General features: G+C 42.8%; 2 protein-coding genes across 7 annotated transcripts in view; one reads left to right on the top strand and one right to left on the bottom strand.

The window, feature by feature from the left end:
- LOC130290806 (caM kinase-like vesicle-associated protein) overlaps nt 1-1251 on the top strand; it is a 99564-nt gene extending 98313 nt beyond the window's left edge. For 3 of the 4 annotated variants that reach the window (XM_056538895.1, XM_056538894.1, XM_056538897.1), the window contains exon 11: nt 66-1251. In XM_056538895.1, coding sequence (XP_056394870.1) covers nt 66-317 — 252 coding nt within the window. In that variant the 3' untranslated portion in view covers nt 318-1251. The remainder of the gene's footprint in view (nt 1-65) is intronic. The other variant, XM_056538896.1, reaches the window with a different exon arrangement.
- Nucleotides 1252-12849: 11598 nt separating this feature from the next.
- The window catches only part of LOC130290674 (metabotropic glutamate receptor 6-like), a 75916-nt gene continuing 62102 nt past the window's right edge, over nt 12850-26663 (bottom strand). The window contains exons 11-12 of one of the 3 annotated variants that reach the window (XM_056538623.1): nt 26454-26577; nt 12850-15126 (exon numbers count right to left, since the gene is read on the bottom strand). In XM_056538623.1, coding sequence (XP_056394598.1) covers nt 15119-15126; nt 26454-26577 — 132 coding nt within the window. In that variant the 3' untranslated portion in view covers nt 12850-15118. Of the gene's footprint in view, nt 15127-26323; nt 26578-26663 lie in introns of all 3 variants that reach the window. The other 2 variants (XM_056538622.1, XM_056538624.1) reach the window with 2 other exon arrangements.

Raw genomic sequence — 26663 nt, 5'->3', positions numbered from 1 at the left:
TCTGATAGCTGTAAGGAAAAGAGTTAACAACCAACATGAATTTGTATGGTCTCTGCCCATTACAGAAAGCCATACGAGTTACCACGTTCATGCAGCGATTGAGAGCTTCCGAGGGCACAGCTGGGCGCCTTCCTGTCACCCCAAGATCATCCATGAGCGTGTCCCATGAAGTCACTGTGGAAGCCTGTCCTTCTCCCCAGTCTTCCCCCTCTCAAAACAGCATTCCAAAGGCCGAGTGGAATCCCAACAGAGTTCTGCAATCCACAGAGTGTGGAGGACATTCGTCTGGGCACCCAGAGCTCGCTGGTCCTCCTTAGAGCCCACTCACTATGGTCTTCCTTAGTGCTCACTCACTCCATCCTTCCACACACAAACCAAAATAACATCTAGTTAAAGACATTTATGTCTTGCTAATGACAAAGAACGTGGGCAACTTCACCACAGACGTCCTACAAAGTATACGTGACCTTGGAAAAGGACCTTGGTTAGACCAAAGGGACGGACAGCCCCCCTGGGAGCAAACAAATGACCAGAAGACAGATTATTGCCTTGCAGCATGGAAACTGACCCCAGACAAGACCTTGTTTACTATGTAACTTACTTTTTTCTTCTGGTAAATAGTTTTATAAACTGACAAATCCACAAACGCCGCACAACCTGGTTACTTTACGCCGATTCATGGACATGTATCCGAAACGAATACCCAATACAGCAAAGCCCACCATTGAGGGTCTCCGGCAGACCTGCTGTTCAGACTCCATGTCCTTCCTATCTTCCAACCTAGTTCTGGGTGGGTGACCTGTTGCATGTCATCTGCATGTTTATATGTTTTAGTTTGGACTGGATACCCTTACTCACAGAGGCCGGTACCCTGGCAGTAAGGGAGGATTTAAACCAATAAAGAGAAAGTAACAAACCTTCAACCATCTGTGCATCATTACAGCTCTCATAATGCATTGCAAAGCAGAACAGGTGGTTCATGGTTAATAGTTACTGGCAAGGAAATTGGGATATAAAAAAATAAATTGATAATATTAGACCATAAAAAAAAATATTGGACCACCACTGGATCTATCCATCGGGATACTTCTTGGAATCATATAAAGCATATGGCCAACATGTTGGATACATTAGAGAGCATTATTGTGCATATTTAAAGTGTACCTGTCATCTGCAAAAACGTTTTATACAATGTAGATAATGCCATGATAACATACATTGGTTAAAAAATGCTGTTCCTGCAGCTGTGTGCCTGTGCAGAGACAAAATACAGGAAGTGTGGGCAGACAAGGAGGGCTCTGTACACTGAGGACAAGCAGGGCTCTGTACACTGAGGACAAGCAGGGCTCTGTACACTGAGGACAAGCAGGGCTCTGTACACTGAGGACTAGCGGGGCTCTGTACACTGAGGACTAGCGGGGCTCTGTACACTGAGGACAAGCGGGGGCTCTGTACACTGAGGACAAGCAGGGCTCTGTACACTGAGGACTAGCGGGGCTCTGTACACTGAGGACTAGCGGGGCTCTGTACACTGAGGACAAGCGGGGCTCTGTACACCGAGGACAAGCGGGGCTTTATACACTGAGGACAAGCGGGGCTCTGTACACTGAGGACAAGCGGGGCTCTGTACACTGAGGACAAGCGGGGCTCTGTACACTGAGGACGAGCAGGGCTCTGTACACTGAGGACAAGCAGGGCTCTGTACACTGAGGAAAAGAGGGGCTCTGTACACTGAGGACAAGCAGGGCTCTGTACACTGAGGACAAGCAGGGCTCTGTACACTGAGGACAAGCTGGGCTCTGTACACTGAGGACAAGCAGGGCTCTGTACACTGAGGACAAGCGGGGCTCTGTACACTGAGGACAAGCAGGGCTCTGTACACTGAGGATCAGCAGGGCTCTGTACACTGAGGACAAGCAGGGCTCTGTACACTGAGGACAAGCAGGGCTCTGTACACTGAGGACAAGCAGGGCTCTGTACACTGAGGATCAGCAGGGCTCTGTACACTGAGGACAAGCAGGGAATCTGTACACTGAGGACGAGCAGGGCTCTGTACACTGAGGACAAGTAGGGCTCTGTACACTGAGGACAAGTAGGGCTCTGTGCAGGCTCCTGGCTTGTCAATCATCCTGCTGTGTGAGCCAGGAGCATGTCGCAGTGCACAGAGCTTGTCCTCAGTATACAAAGCCCTACTTGTCCTCAATATACAAAGCCCTGCTTGTCCTCAGTGTACAGAGCCCTGCTTGTCCTCAGTATACAAAGCCCCGCTTGTCCTCAGTATACAAAGCCCCGCTTGTCTTCAGTGTACAGAGCCCCGCTTGTCCTCAGTGTACAGAGCCCCGCTTGTCCTCAGTGTACAGAGCCCCGCTTGTCCTCAGTGTACAGAGCCCCGCTTGTCCTCAGTGTACAGAGCCCCGCTTGTCCTCAGTGTACAGAGCCCTGCTTGTCCTCAGTGTACAGAGCCCTGCTTGTCCTCAGTGTACAGAGCCCTGCTTGTCCTCGGTGTACAGAGCCCCGCTTGTCCTCAGTGTACAGAGCCCCGCTTGTCCTCAGTGTACAGAGCCCTGCTTGTCCTCAGTGTACAGAGTCCTGCTTGTCCTCAGTGTACCGAGCCCTGCTTGTTCGCCCACACTTTGTATATTGTCCCTGCCACGACACACAGGCAATCGCTGCAGGGAAAAGACAGACCCAAAGACTAAAAGATATACACATTTGTTTTAACCAATATATTACAAATATACATATAATTTTATTATCTACATTATATAAAAGGTTTTTGCAAATAACAGTGCCCATTTAATGATGTGAGGCCATAGATGCTCCTCCCATTCTGTCTCTATCCTCTGTGCTTCAATCAGAAAACCCAGTTATAATCTTGTATATAGGAGCAGTATTATAGTAGTTATATTCTTGTATATAGGAGCAGTGTTATAGTAGTTATATTCTTGTATATAGGAGGCAGTATTATAGTAGTTATATTCTTGTATATATGAGCAGTATTATAGTAGTTATATTCTTGTATATAGGAGGCAGTATTGTAGTAGTTATATTCTTGTATATAGGAGGCAGTATTATAGTAGTTATATTCTTGTATATAGGAACAGTATTGTAGTAGTTATATTCTTGTATATAGGAGGCAGTATTATAGTAGTTATATTCTTGTATATAGGAGACAGTATTATAGTAGTTATATTCTCGTATATAGGAGACAGTATTATAGTAGTTATATTCTTGTATATAGGAGCAGCATTGTAGTAGTTATATTCTTGTATATAGGAGCAGTATTATAGTATTTATATTCTTGTATATAGGAGCATTATTATAGTAGTTATATTCTTGTATATAGGAGCAGTATTATAGTAGTTATATTCTTGTATATAGGAGCAGTATTATAGTAGTTATATACTTGTATATAGGAGCAGTATTATAGTAGTTATATTCTTGTATATAGGAGCAGTATTATAGTAGTTATATTCTTGTAGATAGGAGCAGTATTATAGTAGTTATATTCTTGTATATAGGGGCAGTATTATAGTAGTTATATTCTTGTATATAGGAGCAGTATTATAGTAGTTATATTCTTGTATATAGGAGCAGTATTATAGTAGTTATATTCTTGTATATAGGAGCAGTATTATAGTAGTTATATTCTTGTATATAGGAGCAGTATTATAGTAGTTATATTCTTGTATATAGGAGCAGTATTATAGTAGTTATATTCTTGTATATAGGAGCAGTATTATAGTAGTTATATTCTTGTATATTGGAGCAGTATTATAGTAGTTATATTCTTGTATATAGGAGCAGTATTATAGTAGTTATATTCTTGTATATAGGAGCAGTATTATAGTAGTTATATTCTTGTATATAGGAGCAGTATTATAGTAGTTATATTCTTGTATATAGGAGCAGTATTATAGTAGTTATATTCTTGTATATAGGAGCAGTATTATAGTAGTTATATTCCTGTATATAGAAGCAGTATTATAGTAGTTATATTCTTGTATATAGGAGCAGTATTATAGTAGTTATATTCTTGTATATAGGAGCAGTATTATAGTAGTTATATTCTTGTATATAGGAGCAGTATTATAGTAGTTATATTCTTGTATATAGGAGCAGTATTATAGTAGTTATATTCTTGTATATAGGGGCAGTATTATAGTAGTTATATTCTTGTATATAGGAGCAGTATTATAGTAGTTATATTCTTGTATATAGGAGCAGTATTATAGTAGTTATATTCTTGTATATAGGAGCAGTATTATGGTAGTTATATTCTTGTATATAGGAGCAGTATTATAGCAGTTATATTTTTGTACATAGGGGGCAGTATCTTGTACATAGAAGACAGTATTATGGTAGTTATATTCTTGTACACAGAGAAGAGTATAATAGTAGTTATGTTCTTGTACATAGGGGGCAGTATTTTAGTTGTTACATTCTTGTTCATAGGGGGCATTAATGCAGTAGGGGTATAATATTTAATGGATTGTTTTTTAATATACTCACTAGATAGAAAGAGAAGATTTGAGAAAAGTATTTTAACAAAATATACATTATTCTATCTATATATATATTTGAATTCAAAGTTCCAATTTCATTTTTCCAACCTTTAAATTCATTGGTTTGGTGAAGGAATAGAGAAAATACTAAAATACAGAGGGAGAGGGTCTTTTTAAATGTTTGTTGTGGCACCATGAAGTTGATATTACTGTGCTGCCTGTTTATTTGACAGGGTTTTGTATGTTTGTTTGTTTTTTTTTCCACATTTTCTCATTTTCGAAACAAAACAAAACATAACAAAACCGTTCTCTCGTCTGGAACCTGCAATATACAATACAAACTGCACAACAGAGCTCCACTGTGTCTCAGACAAATAAAAAGAATAAACCACTCCCTGCAGTGTTATAAGGGTACGTCTTACAAGCACAAAATGAAACTTATTGAGTGATTTGCAGGAGACATGTAGAATCCATTAGATGAACATCATATCCCTGGCTCCTTGCTGCACAGCAGTATGGGCCTGAATGCTAGGACCTGCTTGTTAATTGAAATTGGTGAGGTCAGCTCACATTAATCTGTTTTTGCAGCATATTCTGGGGCAGACCACGGGGACAGCAATAGAGGGCACAGCGGCCACCCTTTCGGCGTCATGCATATAATCAGGAACAGAAGCCGTTTTAAGCATTTTAACCTGAGCATTGGTCGGCTGATCTTTCCATGTAAAATGTCATCACTGCGTAGATTGGAAGTCACTAGCAAGTCACAGGTGCCCTTTAAAAAAAAATGGTGACTCATGGCTTACATGTTACTATGCACCAGATGGATGTCAGGATAATTAATTGTCTGAACTCTGCCCAGATATTCTGCTAGGATAGAAAAAAATGGTAAAATGTTCCTGCAGGTCAGACTATAATTGTATAATAACTGGGTTCGACACTAATGGTGGATAATTGTGATAACCACTAGGTAAAGTAATGCCTCAACCCTAGGATAGGAGGAAAGAGGGACTAAGATTTAAAGGGGTATTCCAGGAAAAAACTTATATATATATATATATATATATATATATATATATATATCAACTGGCTCCAGAAAGTTAAACAGATTTGTAAATTACTTCTATTAAAAAATCTTAATCCTTTCAGCACTTATGAGCTTCTGAAGTTAAGGTTGTTCTTTTCTATCTAAGTGCTCTCTGATGACACGTGTCTCGGGAAACGCCCAGTTTCTGGGCGTTTCCCGAGACAGGTGTCATCAGAGAGGACTTAGACAGAAAAGAAACACCTTAACTTCAGAAGCTCATAAGTACTAAAAGGATTAAGACTTTTTTTTATAGAAGTAATTTGCAAATCTGTTTAACTTTCTGGAGCCAGTTGATATATATATATATATATATATATATATATATATATATATATATATATATATATATAAGTTTTTTTTCCTGGATAACCCCTTTAAAGAGTGTCTGAGCTTTCAACAGAAATTTTAAAAAATTACCTTAAAGGGAACTTGTCACAAGTTTTATGCTATCAAGAGCAAAAAGAGTCATTTTAGCAAGTTACACATACGCTGGTAAATAACAGCATATACATTAGTAAATGTAACTAACTACACAAGAAGCTTATTGACCACAGGACTTGACTTACCTGCAGCTGCGTGCATCTTGAAGCTTGGAGTGGCTGTAGACAGGAGCAGACTGCGATAAGAACTCATCTGCCCCCACTTCCTGTCTTGTCTTGGTGTCTCTGTTACTAGAGACGGACTGACCCTAACAACAGGTAGTGATCTGCAAACTCAGTGGCAGTGAGACCCCTAGTGGAGGAAGCTTTAGACACACTTTTAGGTTATGTTTTAGGGTCTATTCACACATATTTTAATACAGCTTCAAATCTGCAGCTTCAAATATTTGATACTGTACATGTGATTAGACCCTTTCCAAGCAAAATTCCGCTAGAATTTTTCATCCGGAAGAGTCCCATCGATTTCAATAGGATTCTGCTGCACTGTGCACGAGGCGGAATCACGATTCGGGTGTTTGCAGAAAGAATAGTCATGTCTATTCTTCCTGCGGATTTTCGCTCAGAAATTTATTCCCGGCGCATTTCCGAGCGGTCCTGTTTTCCGCACATTTTGGCCTTAGGGGAAAAAAGAGCAAAATGTTCTATGCAGATTTTCATTTTAGCCTTCACACACTGGCTCCACAACAACCTCTTGTTTATGAGGTTGATAAGTTACCTGCCTCCGGGTCATTTTGTGCACTAGAAATAACGAATTTTCTCCTTTTTTTTATGTGTTTAAATCATTTAGGAATATTACAGGCCCGACTCATTCATCTAAATCATAGCTAATAAGAACGCCCATTAATAAGTCATTACCCTGCAAATGTTCACACCTGATTTTACCGCTGAGACATAAAAAGGCGCACAAATGAGATGGAAACGTCATTTATGTGTGTAAAATGTACAGTTATTATGGCTTTCTCTGCCAATTTAATGGCTGTACGCAGAATTCATATATCCGAATCCCACATAGAAGTTATTTATGAGACAACAGTTCTGAAGTGTTTCTTAAAGGGGTGGTAACTGCAAATAATTACTAATCTGTGCTCAGCTCTGCACAGGATACAAGTATGTTCTTTATATGAAGAACTATTACAATGGAGGTGTCAGGATCCGGGTACTGTGAGGATACTGGTGGTGGATCCTCTGTGTCAGTGAGGTGATGACGTGGGCCGTACCAGGGGAACGGAGTCTAAGGGGTTACTGGTTTTCACCAGAGCCCGCCACAAAGCGGGATGGACTTGCTGCGGCAGGTAACCCCCAGGTCGTTCCACCCGATAGCGACTCAACCCCGACTGACGGCTGAGATAGGCGCGGTACAAGGGATTAGGCAAGAGCAAGGTCGGACGTAGCAGAAGGTCAGGGCAGGCAGCAAGGATCGTAGTCAGGGGCAACGGCAGAAGGTCTGGAACACTGGCTTGGGACATACAAGGAAACGCTTTCACTGGCACAAGGGCAACAAGATCCGGCAATGCTGGGAAGGGGAAGTGAGGTAATATAGGCTAGGGCACAGATGAATGCACTAATTGGACCAGGAGCCAATCAGCGGCGCACTGGCCCTTTAAATCGCAGAGAGCCGGCGTGCGCGCGCCCTAGGGAGCGGGGCCGCGCGCGCCGGGACTGAACAGACGGAGAACAGGTCGGGTGAGAAGACTGGAGTGCGAACCGCGAGCAGGCGCGCCCCGCATCGCGGGTCGCATCCCAGCCAGAGACACTAACGCAGCGCTCCTGGTCAGCGGGTCTGACCGGGGCGCTGTGACAAGGTGAACACTGCGAGCGCTCCGGGGAGGAGCGGGGACCCGGAGCGCTCGGCGTAACAGGAGGCAATATCTAACGTAGTGTTTCCAAACATTGTGTCTCCAGCTGTTGCAAAACTACAACTCCCAGCATGCCCGGACAGCCAAAGGCTGTCCGGGCATGCTGGGGATTGTAGTTTTTCAACAGCTGGAGACACAATGATTGGAAAACACTAGTCTAACGTCTTAGGGTGCCCATGCACATTAGGTGTCTGTTGGCTGAACCCGCTGATTTATGGTGTGTGGGGTTGCCCCAGTGTGTTGCTTTTCGTCATGCCTGATCCTTTCCTCTCACGGGAGATATTCTGCCACCAGAAGAATCTGGTAGAAGCTTATTTCTCTCTTTTTAGCAAAATAAGCACACACTTGGCCAAGCATGCATGTGTATCAAGCAGTCAGGAGGAATAGCTGTCAGCCAAACACAGCTATTTTAGTAACAGGTTAAAGGGGTACTCCGGTGAAAAACTTTTTTTTTTTTTTTTTTTTTATCAAATGGTGCCAGAAAGTTAAACAAATTTGTAAATTACTTCTATTAAAAAATCTTAATCCTTCCAGTACTTATTAGCTGCTGAATACTACAGTGGAAATTCTTTTCTTTTTGAAACACAGAGCTCTCTGCTGATATCACGAGCACAGTGCTCTCTGCTGACACCTCTGTCCATTTTAAGAACTGTCCAGGGTAAAAGGAAATCCCCATCGCAAACATATGCTGTTCTGGACAGTTCATAAAATGGACAGAGATGTCAGCAGAGAGCACTGTGCTCGTGATGTCAGCAGACAGTTCTGGGTTTCAAAAAGAAAAGAATTTCCGCTGTAGTATTCAGCAGCTAATTAGTACAGGAAGGATTAAGATTTTATTAATAGAAGTAATATACAAATCTGTTTAACTTTCTGGCACCAGTTGATTTAAAAAAAAAAAAAAGTTTTTTCACCGGAGTACCTCTTTAAGTAGAAACTAAACAGCCTTGGCATTCGTCTGACAGCAGGTATGTAGTGATACATGGCAAATAAATATAAAACAAATTTAGGGATTGATTCCTAACCAGGGGTCTAGCTCCATATTGGTCACTTAAATTGGTTATCTGATTTAGTAAAATGTATCCCCTATTCAAAGGTGTCAGATTGCAGGGAGTCCAACTGCTGGGACCTAACGCCATCTACTACACGCCCCCTATGTATCTCTATGGAAGAGCTGAAGCGCTGTACTCGTGTATCTCCAGCTCTCCCATGGAGATGCGTGGAGGCGCGTAGTTGGACCCCCACGATCTGATGCTTACCCTCTATCCTTTGGATAGGTGAAAACGTTTTTTTTAACTGGACTACTCCTTAAAGGGGTACTCCGGTGGAAAACTTTATTATTTTTTTGTTTTTTAATCAACTGGTGCAAAAGAGTTAAACAGATTTGTAATTTACTTCTATTAAAAAAATCTTAATCCTTCCAGTACTTATTAGCTGCAGAATACTACAGAGGAAATTATTTTCTTTTTGGAACACAGTGCTCTCTGCTGACATCTCTGTCCATTTTAGGAACTGTCCAGAGCAGCATATGTTTGCTATGGGGATTTTCTCCTACTCTGGACAGTTCCTAAAATGGACAGAAATGTCAGCAGAGAGCACTGTGCTCATGATGTCAGCAGAGAGCACTGTGTTCCAAAAAGAGAAGAATTTCCTCTGTAGTATTCAACAGCTAATAAGTACTGGAAGCATTAAGATTTTTAATAGAAGTAATTTACAAATCTGGAAAAATAAATAGATGTGTATAGCTCACATAAAAAATATACAAGGTTAACTGAGATAGTCTCACACCCAAAAGAGAATTGATGAGGAAAAGGTTATGCAAAAAATAGATTACTCAGTCCTCAGCATAACCACTCAAAAAAGACTGTACAGTCTTTTTTGAGTGGTTATGCTGAGGACTGAGTAATCTATTTTTTGCATAATTTACAAATCTGTTTAACTTTCTGGCACCAGTTGATTTAAAAAATAAAAAAAATAAAAAAAGTTTTCCACCGGAGTACCCCTTTAAGATGGAAATACACAGTAGATTAGAGTCATTTAAACTTTGGAGGGATCAGCCAACCACCTAATGTGTATGATGGACTTCCCAATTTTGACAGTAGCTGTCGGGGGGAAAGAAGGGTCTGGTGTGTTGGACTTTACCTGCGTGATCGTTCAATGGTGTTTAAAAGCAACTTTCTTCCCTCTTCTGAGCAAAGCGTGCATGTTTATGTGAGGAACGGGGCAGAAAGCTGTGTTGGTCGACAGCTATGTGAACTGTATACCCAGCTTAAAGGGGTTCTGCAGTAATAGAACGACAAAGCTTATTTCTTTCAAAAACAACACCTGTCTGCAGGTTGTGTGTGGTATTACAACTTGGCTCCATTCACTTCAATGGAACTGAGCTGCCAAACCCAACACAACCTGAGGACAAAATGTGGTGCAGCTTTTAGAAGAAATCAGCTCTATTTTTCCAATGCCGGATAACTGTGACTGTGATAACATTTACCATGAAACATCCTACATACTGCATCGGATTGACTTCTCTTTCTCATTTCATTCATGGCCTCTCCTCTAAGGATCCAGCATTCATTTCACAAGGACGGTTCCTTCTCCTTGGTCCTAGATCTTTATGGCATATCTAAAGGCAATGGCATTTTAATAAGAGCAGTCACTGAGGATCCAAGGTGTCATTGCAAAGTCCCATAGAGACCAACCATTTAGAACTACAGTGACCCCCCCCCGACCTACGATGGCCCCGACATACGATCATTTCAGCATACGATCACTCTCAGAGGCCATCGCATGTTGAAGGCAGCATCAACATACGATGCTTTTGTATGTCGGGGCCATCGCATAAACGGCTATCCGGCAGCGCAGACTGCTTCAGCTGTCACCGGATCGCCGTTTACGGTGCCCCGTGTGGTCCGCTGACGATCACTTACCTGTCCTCGGGGCTCCGGCGCGTCCTCTTCGGGATCCCCTGCATTGTCGGCGCTCTCCATCATTGTCATCACGTCGCTGCGCACGCCGTCCCGTCATCCAATAGGAGCGGCGTGCGTAGCGACGTGATGGCGGCGACGGAGAGCGAGGATGCCGGGAAAGCAGAGGCCTTGCCGGAGCATCGGGGACACCCCGGGGACGTGGCGACAGCGATGGAAGGCGACATTCAGGACAGCGGTGACAAGCGGTGACGGTCCGGAGCGGCGGGGACACGTGAGTACAACTTCCTATACCAGTGGTCTACAACCTGCAGACCTCCAGATGTTGCAAAACTACAACTCCCAGCATGCCCGGACAGCCGTTGGCTGTCCGGGCATGCTGGGTGTTGTAGTTTTGCAACATCTGGAGGTCCGCAGGTTGTAGACCACTGTCCTATACTTTACATTGCACGGATCCCTCAACACACGATGGTTTCAACAAACGATGGTTCATTTGGAACAGATTCCCATCATATGTTGAGGGACCACTGTATACCCTGAAGCCCCTAGACCCCCCTTCTAGACAAGACGTTGACGAAGAAGCCAAGAGCCCCTCATGCACAGGACACTCTATCTTGTTACTTTGCATTGATATTCACTGCCTTTACCTATGTCTTAGTCGCTACATTGTTGCATAACATCACAAAAGGCAAATGAGAAGAAGGAATGTTTATTTATCATTTGGGGATCATTTCCAGTAGATAAAGCCTCTCTCTCTTTTTCTCTATCCGTTGTATAAGAGGCAAGAGGTTATGTAAGTGAAACAAGAATAAATGGGTCATAATTTTATATGATGGGAAAAGGAGAGTCATGGAATGGTATGTAATGTGGTGCTAAAGTTGAGGAACTACAACTCCCAGCTCACCCTGACATCCAAGGGTCTGGAATATAGATGTCTGAACCTCTGGAACCACTGATACCAATACTGTAAAAGGAATTAATAAACACAGGGATAATCTGACCTTTTAGTTATAAGTGAGCTGCAGTACCCACAGACATCCTGCGGGAGCACTGTCCGCTGGTTTATTATTGATGCAGGGCAAAAACTGATTTGCATTTTACTGAGCAAAACACCTACTTTAATTGATAGATTCTAAGTGGTGGCCATTTATTTAAGTGCATTATATAAGGGATTGCAGCAAAGTATCGATGAGCTGCCTGTTTAGGTCTACATAAAAATAATCATGTAACTTGCTTGTGTAATCCTTATCATTCTTTTCTATTTGCTATGCTGATGTTTGCAACGCCATTAAATTAATAGTAAAACTGAGCCATGGAGTTATATTCTGTTCTGTTGTTAAAGGGGAACTCCGGTATTTAACAACTTATCCACAGGATAGGTGATATGTGCCTGATCCTGGGGGGTCCGACTGCTGGGACCCCCCGAAATCTCCTGCCCTGCGCCCTGACAGGAAGCGGTGGTTGACACGCCCCCTCCATGCATCTCTATGGGAGAGCTGGAGATACACGAGTACAGTGCCAGCCACGGCTTCGTTGGTATGTACCAGAGTTCCCCCTTTAAAGGGGTACTCCGCCCCTAGACATCTTATCCCCTATCCAAAGGATAGGGGATATGTCGTCAGATCGCCGGGGGTCCCGCTGCTGGGGAGCCCTGGGATCGCCACTGCGGCACCGCGCTATCATTGCTCTGTGTTCGCTCTGTGCATAATAACTGGCGCTACAGGGGACGGAGCAGCGTGACGTCATGGCTCCGCCCCTCGTGACATCACGGCCTGTCCCCTTAATGCAAGTCTATGGAAGGGGGCATGATGACCGCCATGCCCCCTCCCATAGACTTGTATTGAGGGGGGCAGGCCGTGACATCACAAGGGGCGGAGCCGTGATGTAACGATGCTCCGTCCCCTGTATTGCCCATCATTACGTGCAGAGCGGTGCCGCAGCGGTGATTCCCGGGGGTCCCCAGCAGCGGGACCGCGGCAATCTGACATCTTATCCCCTATCCTTTGGATAGAGGATAAGATGTCTATGGGCGGAGTACCCCTTTAAGCTCAGAACAGTGGATATTATGTCAATAATGGTAAGATTATGTAGACACCCATCGCCAAACAAACCCACTGACTTCAATGGGATCTGTTGGGTTTTTGTCAACTTACCAAACAACGCTTCAACATGTGAGAACAGCGCCCTAGTTATATCTGCTGGATGATCACCAATATGTCCTCCAGCCTTCTTTAAAGGGTATCTCAGCACTGTGCAGGACAGTCATTGGTCTAAATGAGATGCATTTCAAATGTGGTGCCTAAATGCCCGAATATGGCCCGTTCTCCCCACTACCGCCACATATCACTCTGCATTATCAGACAGGTATTCTCGCTGCCACGTGAGACCCTATGTAATGTGATTCTATGGACGCCATTGTGGAGACAGAGCGAGAAGCTCCACCTGGTAATAAATAGTAATATACGGCTGAGAGTGAGGGAAAAGGGCGCTCCAGGCTGAGATTTAGGCGCCAATTTGGTAATATGACTATTTTGCACATTGCTGTCATTTTGGGGGAAAAAAGCAACCAGGGTGCCTCCAGCTGTTGCAAAACTACAATTCCTAGCATGCCCAGAGAGCCAAAGGCTGTCCGGGCATGCTAGGAATTGTAATTTTGCAACAGCTGGAGGCACCAGGGCTGTGGAGTCGGTAGATAAATGTTCCGACTCCACAGTTTTTTGTACTTCCGACTCCCCGACTCCTCTGTATTAATATGCGAATGTATTTATAAACACTTCCAGTTGAATCCAAGAAGCTGTTCCACCAAGTTCTTCTTAGCTCTTCTAGCAGAGAGAGGTAGTTGGGCAGAAGCTGCTGCCTTCTCCTTTTTGTGTGCTGATCTGCTGCTGAAGATAGGGCAGTTGGAGGATCCAGGAAGGGGCATTTATCATAAAACATGATTTCCCTAGTAGAATCCCATAGTCATGTTAAAGTTTAAGCTAACAATCAGAGTTTATAAGTTTTTATAGCCTTAGCTGAATGGCAGCAGTTTTTCCAATGGTTTACAGCTTCAGTCTTGAACTATTGACCCTCCATTCCCTTCACTTATACAAGTGTCTCTAGTCCTGCAAAAAACATATTTACTTAATCCCTTATCAGTGAGAGGCTCGGTTACCCATGGGTTCCCTGTAACAGCAGAACACAACACTATGGAAAGTAGAAGTATTGCCGCTCCTAATTGTGCGTTGCGTGCCATATAGTGAAGCACATGAAAAGCATGCTTCTTGACGGTCACTTAACGTGTTCGTTTTGCGGTTACGTGATGCCCTGCATGCATTGGTCTTTATTCTTACAGTAGAGAAGTCAATAATTATAACTTTTTGTGAATTGGGACATTTAAACTTGCTTTTTTTTTTTTTTTTTTTAAATTCCAATCTAAATTTAGTAGGAGTCATTTTTTTGCCGACTCCGACTCCAGGTACCCAAAATTTTGTCCGACTCAGACTCCTCGACTCCGACTCCACAGCCCTGGGAGGCTCACTGGCTGGGAAACACTGAATTAGAGGTACGTTTTAAGATTCCTATAAACCAGTATTGTCCAATCTGCTGCTCTGCAGCTGTTACAAAACTGCAAATCCTATCATGCCCTGACGGCGGAAGGTTGCGCCAGCTGGAGGGCCACTGGTTTGGGCGAACAGTGCTATAAAATCTTGTTAGAAAACCTATGTTACCTAAAAGGACGATGATGAAGGTTGTCACCAAGGTTTCCCAGAAAATAGCGCAATTTTGCAGCTTGAAAGAAATCAGTATTCACCGGTGATTATATTTTTTTGGAGGGGCAATGCTCTTAGATTTATTTTCTACATGCTTGCCGGGGAAAAGCGTGCAAATGAATCTGTGCGGTATTCTCAAAAGAGAAGGATTAAGTGATTTAATGCATTTTTTTTGTTTAATTAGAAAGGAATATAATAGGGTTTTTGGTAGGGAAGGGGGTTTAGCGACACTACACGGGAAGTTGACAGGTGAAGGGTATGATGAGGAGGCTGGCGGGGAGAAATATCAAGTGGTGCCGTGCATAGATTTATCAGGAGAGGCTTAATTGCTGTGCACAGCTCTGTCAAGACGAGCCGCGTTAAGTAATGCTCTGCAGAGCTCTCAATGGAGTGTTTTTTTCGAGGTTCATTTGCGTTCTGCCACCTTGACGAGCGCTCCTGAGGGATCCCCGTCTTTTTATGTACCTGGATGAGCTGACGTTCAGGTCCTGTAGTGTAGCCCCGGTGAATCCTGTGCTACCGACTTAATTCCCAAAACAGCATCGGAGAAGGCGTGTGACCCGTCATTTACCTGTGGGCACATGGAGAAGTCAAGCGTTACTTATTAAACTGGCGTTCCCTTCCAGACGGATCTGTTCTGCAGCCCAGGATTGAGCCGTAAAATAAAAAAAAATAAAAAATACCTTCCTTATTTCATTTATTCTCACTGAAATATTTATTCCAGAGGACGAAGAGCTGTAACCGCTTTCCCACTATTCCCTTACCCACATGTAAGCAGGACGGGGACCAACTTGGTGCAGCTTTGGCAGTACAGAAACTAACAGTTGCTAGGCAACTGGATAGAGAACGGAACGCAGGATTGAAATCTTATCACACTCCTGAAGAGCGAAATAAAGCTGATATATATATGTATATATATATATGTGTCTGAGCCTGGCTTTTAATCATTAAGGTGTATCCACGGAGAACATGTTAAAGACTTAAGTAAATTACAAGACATATCTATAGTGCTCTAAAGCACCATTTGTTTTAGTTTTTTCTGGTGTTTTTTTTTTTTTTTTAACCTAAAAAAAAAAAAAAGCCACAAAAAAACTCTGCTGTTCTTAATAGTTCTGCCGTCTGCCGTCACATTCTATGTTTCTATATGTACATTCTATATCTGAAAGGGCTATCTAATGAGACAATCCCTTTAAAGGAGTACTCCACTGGAAAACATTTAAATTTTTTTTTTTAATCAACTGGTGCCAGAAAGTTAAACAGATTTGTAAATTACTTCTATTAAAAAATCTCAATCCTTCCAGTACTTATCAGCTGCTGTATGCTCTACAGGAAGTTCTTTTCTCTTTGAATTTCCTTTCTGTCTGACCACAGTGCTCTCTGCTGCCACCTCTGTCCATGTCAGGAACTGTCCAGAGCAGGATAAGTTTGCTATAGGGATTTGCTTCTACTCTGGACAGTTCCTAAAATGGACAGAGGTGTCAGCAGAGAGCAGTGTGGTCAGACAGAAAAGAAATTGAAAAAGAAAAGAACTTCCTGTGGAGCATACAGCAGCCGATAAGTACTGAAAGGATTAAGATTTTTAAATAGAAGTAATTTACAAATCTGTTTGACTTTCTGGCACCAGTTTTCAAGTCACAAGTTTTCACACAGTTTTTTTATAGCATTTTTTCGAAAAATTCCACTGCAGTTTTTGAGTCAAAGTCAGAAGTGGATCCAGTAGGAAGGAGAAGTGAAGTATAAATTATTTCTTCATATTTCCCGCTCAAAAACTGCAGTGGAATTCCCCCCCCCCCCCCCCCCCACCCCAAAAAAAATACACAGAAAATCCACAACAGATTTTGCTATCCATTAACTTTAAAGGGGCTTTCCAGTATTGCAAACATATAGCTGTTTTCTTTCAGAAATAGCACCACTCTTGTCCTCAGTTTGTGTGTGGTATTACAGCTTAAAATGAGTTATCCAGTATCAGAAAAACAGAGCAGATTTAAATGAACAAAACAGAACAAAAAAAACAACGCACATTTGTCCTACAGGCTGTGTGTGGTATTGCAGCTCAGTTCTATTAAAGTAAATGGAGCAAAGTTGTAATACAGCACACAACCTGGGGACAGGTGTGGCACTGTTTTAAAATAAATTCGCTGTTTTCTACTACTGGATAACCCTTTTAATGGGTCTGCAGCAAATCTGCATTAGTAGTGGATGATTTTCAGATTTGCTCTGGACCTATTAAAATTAATTCGTAGCAACAAAATCTGCTTCAGATTTTCGGCATAAAAAATCTGCAGTTGAGTATGTACATATGAACTTACCTTCAAAAGCAAAACCTTATCATGCAATGAATAAAACCATACCATGCCCCTAAACAAATATAGACCTCACACCAGACCCTCTAAGTTAAAACATTGGGGGAGATTTATCAAAACCTGTCCAAAGGAAAAGCTGCTGAGTTACCCATAGCAACCAATCAGATCGCTGCTTTAAATTTTAACAAGGCCTCTGCAAAATGAAAGAAGCGATCTGATTGGTTGCTGTGGGCAACTCAGCACCTTTTCCTTTGGACAGGTTTTGATAAATCTCCCCCATTGACCCCAGTCCAGACAGCTTTTCCCTGTTATACAGTCCCTAGGCCTTTCCCCTCTTTATAGTAAACCTAGCCAAGCCCTTTATACAGATCACAAGCCCTTTATACAGATCACAAGCCCTTTATACAGATCACAAGCCCTTTATACAGATCACAAGCCCTTTATACAGATCACAAGCCCTTTATACAGATCACAAGCCCTTTATACAGATCACAAGCCCTTTATACAGATCACAAGCCCTTTATACAGATCACAAGCCCTTTATACAGATCACAAGCCCTTTATACAGATCACAAGCCCTTTATACAGATCACAAGCCCTTTATACAGATCACAAGCCCTTTATACAGATCACAAGCCCTTTATACAGATCACAAGCCCTTTATACAGATCACAAGCCCTTTATACAGATCACAAGCCCTTTTTAAGACACCAGGCCATAACATCACATACAGACCCCCCTATTTACAGACCCCAAAGTCGTCAAACCACAGACAGCGTTCTCAAACGACCACATTACCACATCAGAGCAGACATTCGGCTACTCACCTCTCCCTGTTCCTGCTCTTTCCACCAATCTGTATCAAAACTGGGGGACATATTCAAAAACCTGTGTAATTTATGTCACAGTAATATTAATCAAGGTTTTTTTTCCCTTCTCACCAAATTTTCATAGCTCCCTTGTGTTGCTTTAAAGGGGTAGTCCAGTGGTGAAAAACGTATCCCCTATCCTAAGGATAGGGGATAAGTTTGAGATCGCGGGGGGTCGGATCGCTGGGGCCCCCTGTGATCTCTCTGTACGGGGCCCCGGCTCTCGGCACAGATAGCGGGTGTCGACCCCCGCACGAAGCGGCGGCCGACACGCCCCCTCAATACATCTCTATGGCAGAGCCGGAGATTGCCGAAGGCAGCGCTTCAGCTCTGTCATAGAGTTGTATTGAGGGGGCGTGTCGGCCGCCCCCTCGTGTGGAGGTCGACACGCCACCCTTCCTGCGGGCTGTCGGGGCTCCGTACAAGAGATCACAGGGGGCCCCAGCGGTCGGACCCCCCGCGATCTCAAACTTATCCCCTATCCTTAGGATAGGGGATAAGTTGCTCACCACTGAGTCACCACTGGACTACTCCTTTAAAATAGGGATTTCCCGATACCATTTTTTTTAAGACCAAGTACGAGTACCGATACCTTTTTTTAAGTACTCGCCGATACCAATTACCAATACTTTTTTTACTGTCACTTGACCGGGGTTTTTTTTTTTTTTTTATCCCGATCAGCATGCCTGAGCTAACCAGCAGTTAATCTCAGGACTTTTAGATGCCGCAATCAACTTTGGTCACGGCATCTAAAAGGTTAATGCGGATCCTGGCTATGAAGCACGCTTAGCTGCTGAGTGCACTGCATAGCTCGTGAGTGGGTACAAGGCATTAATTTACGCCCTGCGTCCTCTAGGAGTTGATCCATGTGAAGAGTGCGGGCGGTTTACCGCACCTCCGTCATATCTGTCGGCAGGAGTCCCGCTGGCCGGTATTGGATTAGCTATCGGGGACATTTGCACGAGTACATGTACTCCTGCAAATGTCCAGTGTTGGTCCTGATACCATTATCGGTATCGGGACATCCCTACTTTAAAAAATATGTTTGGTTTGGTGACAGTTTTTTCCATTTCATGACAACATTTTTAATTTTTGGACCAATTTAAAATCCTGAACCCATCTACAAAAACTCTAAATGCAGAGATGCAAAAACTCAACTAGGGAAAAGCAAAAAACAAGTGCGTACAGGAGTTTACTGGAGAAGATTCATCTGGAATATCAGAATACGAATTCTATAATGATGTAAGAACACGCCTGCTAAACAAAAAAAGCCAAAAAAGTAAAAAGCCCCCAAACAGATTTTCACATGCTGAAAAATATGTACTTGTTGAAGAGGTACCGTATTTTTCGCCCTATAGGACGCACCGGCGTATAAGACGCACCCAATTTATAGGTGCAAAATCAAAAAAACTAAAGATTTTGAACCCAATAGTGGTCTTCAACCTGCGGACCTCCAGATGTTGCAAAACTACAACTCCCAGCATGCCCGGACAGCCGCTGGCTGTCCGGGCATGCTGGGAGTTGTAGTTTTGCAACATCTGGAGGTCCGCAGATTGAAGACCACTGCATAGGAGGTAATACTCACGTGTCCCCGTTGCTGCGGAACGTCTCTGCTGCCAGCCGGGTATCCTCGCTCTCCGTTGCTGCCATCACGTCGTTACGCACGCCGACGCACGTTCGCGACGACGTGATGACGAGGAAGGAGAGCGCCAGCCATACATGGGATCCCAGAATGAAGAAGACACCGAGGAGGCAGGTAAGGTCCCTCCCGGTGTCCTGTAAGCACTAACCCGGCTATTCAGTCGGGCTGTTCAGGACCGCCGCGGTGAAATTTCACCGCGGCGGTCCCGAACAGCCCGACTGAACAGCCGGGTTAGTGTCACTTTCCCTTCAGACGCGGCGGTCAGCTTTGATCGCCGTGTCTGAAGGGTTAATACAGGGCATCACCGCGATCGGTGTTGTCCTGTATTAGCCGCGGGTCCCGGCCGCCGCGATAGGTGTGTATTCGCCGTATAAGACGCACCGACTTTTTCCCCCCAGTTTTGGGAAAGAAAAAGTGCGTCTTATACGGCGAAAAATACGGGTAAGTGAAATATTTGTCCTTTTCTGAGGCTGTGTTCATTTGCAGCACTGATGCGGTACTGCTGCGTTTTTACCCAGATTTAGTAAAATTGTGCAGATTTACAGCAATTATGCAAATCACAATAAAGTGCTTTGTTTTTACCACGATTTTTCGTAAACACATGAAAAGACGTGCGTGCTGCCGCGACAGTACAACAAAGCAGCAAAGCCAAACATGTCCCCAGTTCATGTATAGCCACACCTGTATAGTAGGCCACACCTGATGGTATGTTTGGATACCATTTAAAAATAAATAAAAAATGTTTGAAAATACTTATAGTAGTGTTTTGCAATGTCCAGTTTAAAGGGTACCTCTCATCAAATAAACTTTTGATATATTTTAGATTAATGAGTGTTGAATAACTTTCCAATAGCATGTTAATGAAAAATATGCTTCTCTCTATTGTATTTTTCCCGATCAGTCCTGTCAGCAAGCATTTCTGACTCATGCAGGAGTCCTAAACACTCAGAGCTGCCAGCCTGCTTTGTTCACAGTCAAACAGGCTGTGAACAAAGCAGGCTGGCAGCTCTGAGTGTTCTCCTTTGTGAACAAAGCAGACTGGCAGCTCGTAGTGTTTAGGACTCCAGCATGAGTCTGAAATGCTTGCTGCCAGGACTGGTAGGGAGACCCCTAGTGGTCATTTCTTTAAAGTGGAAAATTAAATAGAAAGAAGCAGATTTTTTAATAACATGCAATTGTAAAGTTATTCTGCATACATTAATCTATAATATATCAAAAGCTTTTTTGATGAGAGGTACCCTTTAAAAATGCAATAAATAACATTTCAAAAATGAAAACAAAAAAACAAAAATTTTTTTTACATTTTCCCACCATTACACAGGTAGTGTAAACTTTGCACCCAAATTTTAGTGAAAACGAGTATAAGCCTTTAGAAATGTCCTGTAATCTAAACTAAATCCGACAGCATGCTCACTTATGCAAAACTGGAAGGCATCGTGTAAACTTTTGCTCTATTTGGTTTAATGTAGGGCAATTGTTTCGCGATAAATATTTGGTGATGAGAACATTTTTGAATATGTCCCCCATTGTCTGAATAGTTGCCTGGGAGATATCCACTTTTTCTCTGAGTCTCCAGTCCGCGACCAATCACTAGAATAAGCCGGGTAAAGAGTTTGCTGTCCAGAGTACAAGCAAATCCCCATAGCAAACCTCTCCTGCTCTGGACAGTTCCTGACACGGACAGAGGTGTCAGCAGAGAGCACTGTGGTCAGAATGGAAAGAACTATACAACTTCCTGTGGAGCATACAGCAGCTGATAAGTACTGGAAGGATTAACAATTTTATATAGAAGTAATTTACAGATCTGTTTAACTTTCTGGCACCAGCTGATTTAAAAATAATAATAATAATTGTTTTCCAGCGGAGTACCCCTTTAAATACTCTCAAATAAGCTGGGTGACAAGTGATATAGCTACAACTAAAGCTTATTTTTGCAATTTATATCCATCAAAGTCCTATTGCACTTCTTAACTTGGTTCATTTCTTATTCAGGAGAGTTGGATGGTATCCAGTAAAGAAAACATTATAGTGCGCTGATAGGTTGCAGCGGTCGGTGCCATGTAATGTTGGTGAGAATATCGGTAACATTGTGCAGCTACTGGTTTGGTTGCGCGCCGATGTGGTTGTGGCCGAATGCAGCGGCCACAATGTTAAAATGTACAATTAGCGTAGGCATAGTGAATAACTGAATAGTATTTTAAGGCTATGTTCACATGGCGAAAATTCTGTGATTCCGCTCAAATTCCGTTTCTCCAAAACTTGCTGCAGGATTTTAGCAGTTTTGCAAAATTTGAGCATAATTTCGGCATAATTTCAATGGAATTTCTGTGTGGTCAAAGCACAGAATTCTGCTGAAATTCAAAGCCCTATTGACTTCAATGGGATTCCGACCAGAATTTTACAAAATTTAAACAAGTTCAATGTGCAAAACATTTTTACAGAATCTCTGAGCAGAATCTTCTGGCGGAACACCGCACAGAAATTCCGCCGTGTGAATTTCTGTGCTTCTGTTCTGCGGAGCTGGCAGCAGATTTGTTGCAGTTTTGCGGATTCTGCACGGAATTTGTGCTGAATTTATGCAGAATTTCTAGAGCTCAATACACAAATTCCGTTCAGAATTGACTTCAGTAAAATAAGGGGTGGGTGCAGCTCACTATTTCTATATACAACCGCGGTTACTGAGATGGACTCCAACACCCCGGGAGTGTGTGAACAAAGTAAAAAGACAATAGGTATCTCAGTCCTCTAGGATATATAAATGAAATTAGCAAAAACAAGTAAATATAAAAGGAGTGTGATGTTGGAAGCCAAGTTGGGATTAGCGAAATCTTGCAAAAAGAATGGACATGCACTTTATTTTTTTTTTTTTGCGGAATCTTTTTTTTGTAAATCAACTGGTGCCAGAAAGCTAAACAGATTTGTAAATTACTTCTATTAAAAACTCTTAATCCTTCCAGTACTTATTAGCTGCTGAATACTACAGAGGAAATTCTTTTCTTTTTGGAACACAGAGCTCTCTGCTGACATCACGAGCACAGTGCTCTCTGCTGACATCTCTGTCCATTTTAGAAACTGTCCAGAGTAGGAGAAAATCCCCATAGCAAACATATGCTGCTCTGGAGAGTTCCTAAAATGGACAGAGATGTCAGCAGAGAGCACTGTGTTAAAAAAAAAAAAAAAAAAAAAGAATTTCCTCTGTAGTATTCAGCAGCTATTAAGTACTGAAATGATTAAGATTTTTTAATAGAAGTAATTTACAAATTTGTTTAACTTTCTGCGACCAGTTGATTAAAAAAATAATAATTTGCCACCAGAGTACCCCTTTAAGTTCATATTGCAGAATTTCCGAGCAGAATTAGTTCACCAGATTCCACTCCGAAATTCCGTCATGTGAACATAGCCTTAGTATCAAGGTGGCAGAAGAGGACAAGTCAATGACTTTGTGGGAAAAGCTTTTTAACAAAGACGACAACAAACTGACAGGACATATGCAATACATTTTTAGACCAAATGTTTGTAAGTGCTGAGTAAAGTGCATTGGGAAAGAGACCGTGAAAATGCACAAAGAAGATGAGCAGTTTCATTCTATTAGGCTGCATTCACACCACGTTTTTGCAGTACAGTTTCCCGTATCAGGTTTTTGATGAAAAACAGATTCCTCAAAACCTGACTAAACTGTATCAAAACGTGTGTACAAATTTCAACCCAAATACAGTTAAAAACCGTATACAGTTTGAAAAATTATGTCTGGTTGCATCAGTTTTTTAAGAAAAAAAATGTATACGTTTTTAACTTTTCACTCCATTTTTAATAAAGTTTCACTTGTTTGATTGAAATTCCAAGAAAAAAAAACTGTGCAAAGTAAAAAAAAACGTATGGTGGAAACCGGATGGAACCGTATGCAAATACGGTTCTGTACGGTTCCCATTGACTCCGGTGTTAAAAAAAAGTATATGGTTTAATACAGTTTTTCAACTGGACCAAAAACCGTGGTGGTAGACTACGGTTTTGGGTACGGGAAAAAAAAACTGACAAAACCATACAGGATGCAAAATGAATGCAACCTGATGCATCTTTTGGCATACGGGAGAGTCAACGCATACGGTTTTCAATACGATTCCGTACGGCTTTCACATTGAAAACGTATACGGGAACTGTATTGCAAAAACGTGGCGTGAATGCAGCCTTACACCTTCGTGAGTGACCCTTTTAGTACTGGGTGTAACAGCCAGGGTCTATAGCAGTGTTTCCCAACCATTGTGCCTCCAGCTGTAGCTAAACTACAACTCCCAGCATGCCCAGACAGCCAACGGCTGTCTGGGCATGCTGGGAGTTGTCGTTTCGCAAGAGCTGGAGGGACACTGCTTGGGAAACGCTGGTCTATAAGATATGTCCCAATACACATTAGAAGTATTATTTCTTCCTAGGTCATTGATGTCCAAGGGGTAGTCCTAAGGCCTAAATGCAGCTTTATAGAGGTTGTTGTTGAGTATTCCTGAGGATATGCATGCATTGTACATGAGGGATTGCAAAAACATGACACGTCCTCAAGTCATCCCTTAGGACGATCACTTTTCAGTATTTCTCATCTTATTCCCACAATTGACCATCAGTAACGGGGCCTAATTTCTGGCTCCTTATCTGATGGGTGACACATCTTTGTGTGAACGATGGGCTACACTCTCATTGGCCTTTAGTGCTTGTTATGGTCTAGAACAGTCTACAATTGTGAAATCCTAGAGCTAGTATTTAGCAATCGACTTTTACAGCCAGAACATTTAGAAGTGTCAGAGAAAAGAACAGATCTTGTATCCAGCGTTGGACAAGACTTTTCCTGTGTTACATTTAGAAGTGTCATTTACACTGGCCATACACCTATTGGCCAAAGGCTTGTTCGGCCGACAGCTATTATTCCTTCCATTCTCCTCATACACATGCTCACTCAGTGCATGTGTACTTGACGGGAAGAGGGGGATAGGCACCTCTAGTGGCATCTTATCTCCCTTGAAAACTAAAGAATCATTTCTGTATACTGTATTGGCACCTTTAGGTCATGTTCACACGGTGAAATATTCCACTCAGAAATTCCGCTGAAGCAGACACCCATTGATTTTAATGGGATTCTGCTGCACTGTGCACACAGCGGAACTCCTGATTCCGGGGTCCGCAGAAATATTGGACCGTTCAATGTTTCTGCGGATTCTGCTCTAAAATGCATTATCCGAAGACGGCGCATTTCCGATCGGTCCTAGTATTGCCGAATCGATGAGCACCCGTATTTTCCAGGCGGACATTCAGACCATTTTTGGCCTTGTAAGCCATGCCTTAAAGGGGTTGTGTGCTGCCCTGCAATTCGGAGCTCCGCTCACAGCGTCCGGAAGTTCATTACTCTTCCGTGTTCGCGGCCGCCGTGCGTGACATCATGCCCGGCCCCTTCGTGACGTCTCGCCCGCCCCCTCGTGACGTCTCGCCCGCCCCCTCAACGAAAGTCTATGGCGCGACGGCTGTCACGAGGGGGCGGGCGAGACGTCACGAAGGGGCCAGGCGTGACGTCACGCCCGGCGGCCACGAACACGGAACCCCGCACACAGCGTTCGGAGTAATGAACTTCCGGAAGCTGTGAGCGGAGCTCCGATCTGCAGGGCAGCGCACAACCCCTTTAATCTATGTTTAGAATTACTTTATAGAATGTTTCAGATGTTTTATGCAGATCAAACCACAGGCAGCATGAAACAGGAACAGGCTCCTTCATTATAATGCCAGGAACATGGTACACAGTCAAGGAGGTGGTTCTCTGTATCCCGATGGGCTTGATTGACAAGTCTTGGCTTACACACACAAACACAGGGTAAAACATGTCAATCAGGGATTCTAGTACATGCATTATTTTAGTTAGTTTTTTGGGGGGTATTATTCCCATTACAAATCTTGTTTTCCATTAATCATGGATTTGAGAAAAAAGCCTGGCATTCTCGTACATGCATTTTTGGTTGTGTTCTTTTTTTCATTAATCATGGGTTTGGAAAAAAAAAAGGCAACAAAAACAAACCAAAAATAAAACACTATACACATTTACACATGCAGGAAAAAGAATACAATAGAGGTCTATGAGAGGAATGGCACAAACTGCCTGAAAAAAACGCCACACCAAGAGCATGCTGCATGCATGGGAAAGGCATAAGGCTATCCTTGATCTAAGATAGGACCAGGGACTATTCATAGTATTCAGAATATTGGGCAGACTAGATGGGCTGAATGATTATTATCTGCTGACACATTCTATGTTTCTATGTTTGGAAAAAAAACACCATGGACCAAAAACAGGGCACCAACAGTGTAGAACAAAAACACACAGAAACATTGTTGTGTTTTTAGATTCCCCTGTTGACTTCCAGTTAAGATCTGGCCACAGCATACAAACACCAGGAAAAATGCCACAAAAAACATGGTGTATTTCCATAAACACTGTGTGTGACAACAGCCTTAAAGTGTTCTTGTCATTAAAAAAAAAAAACCTTTGCCCTATCACAGAGATATGTCAAAGGTTTTGATCAGTTAGGGTCTCAGAGCTGAGACCCCCACTGATCATTAGAACAAGCGGGAAGAGGTGTGGTAGAGCACCTCACTCCCCAGCTTGCAGCGCTATCCCTCTTGCTTCACTAGATGGCCCCTTAGACTTAAAATGGAGCCTATCTAATGATGCTAGATGAAGATCCCTGTAAGCTGGGGAGTGAAGTGCACTACCGCACTTATTGCCACTCATTCTAATGATCATTATAAAGCCGCTCACACTTTTGGCGTGTTTCTGTGATAGGCCAAAAGTTTTTTTTAAATGACAGGGACAATTTAAGGCTACTTAATAACATATGCCACACAATAGAAATGTCTACAGATAATGCATCCTGTCCCACCTACTGTCAAAGTAATGTCAGAATAGGTTACATTTGTACACACCTTTAGCCTTTGCTCTCAGGTAGGCTTTTTTCAGGAGGTTTGCTCTCTCCATTCTGACGCTCAGCATTTTTCTGAGACAGACGGGTGGACATAGTTGCTGCTGTTGCCACAGCTTTGAAGCTTCGCTTACGTTTCTGCACATTCTGCTCAGGATGGAAGAGGATGACATAAACCTTGGGCACGTACAGCATTCCCAGCGAGACGGATGCACTCAGACTCATCGACACTGTCAGCGTGGTAGTCTGGATATAGATCTAAGTGGATGGGTTAAAATAAGAAAGTCAACTCCAATATTGAACGTTGGATGGTGAATATGATGAGATGAATCCAACCAGTGAAT

Source organism: Hyla sarda, chromosome 9, assembly GCF_029499605.1.
Source record: "Hyla sarda isolate aHylSar1 chromosome 9, aHylSar1.hap1, whole genome shotgun sequence".
Lineage (NCBI taxonomy): Eukaryota > Metazoa > Chordata > Amphibia > Anura > Hylidae > Hyla > Hyla sarda.
This window is presented reverse-complemented; position numbering and strand designations above follow the sequence as displayed.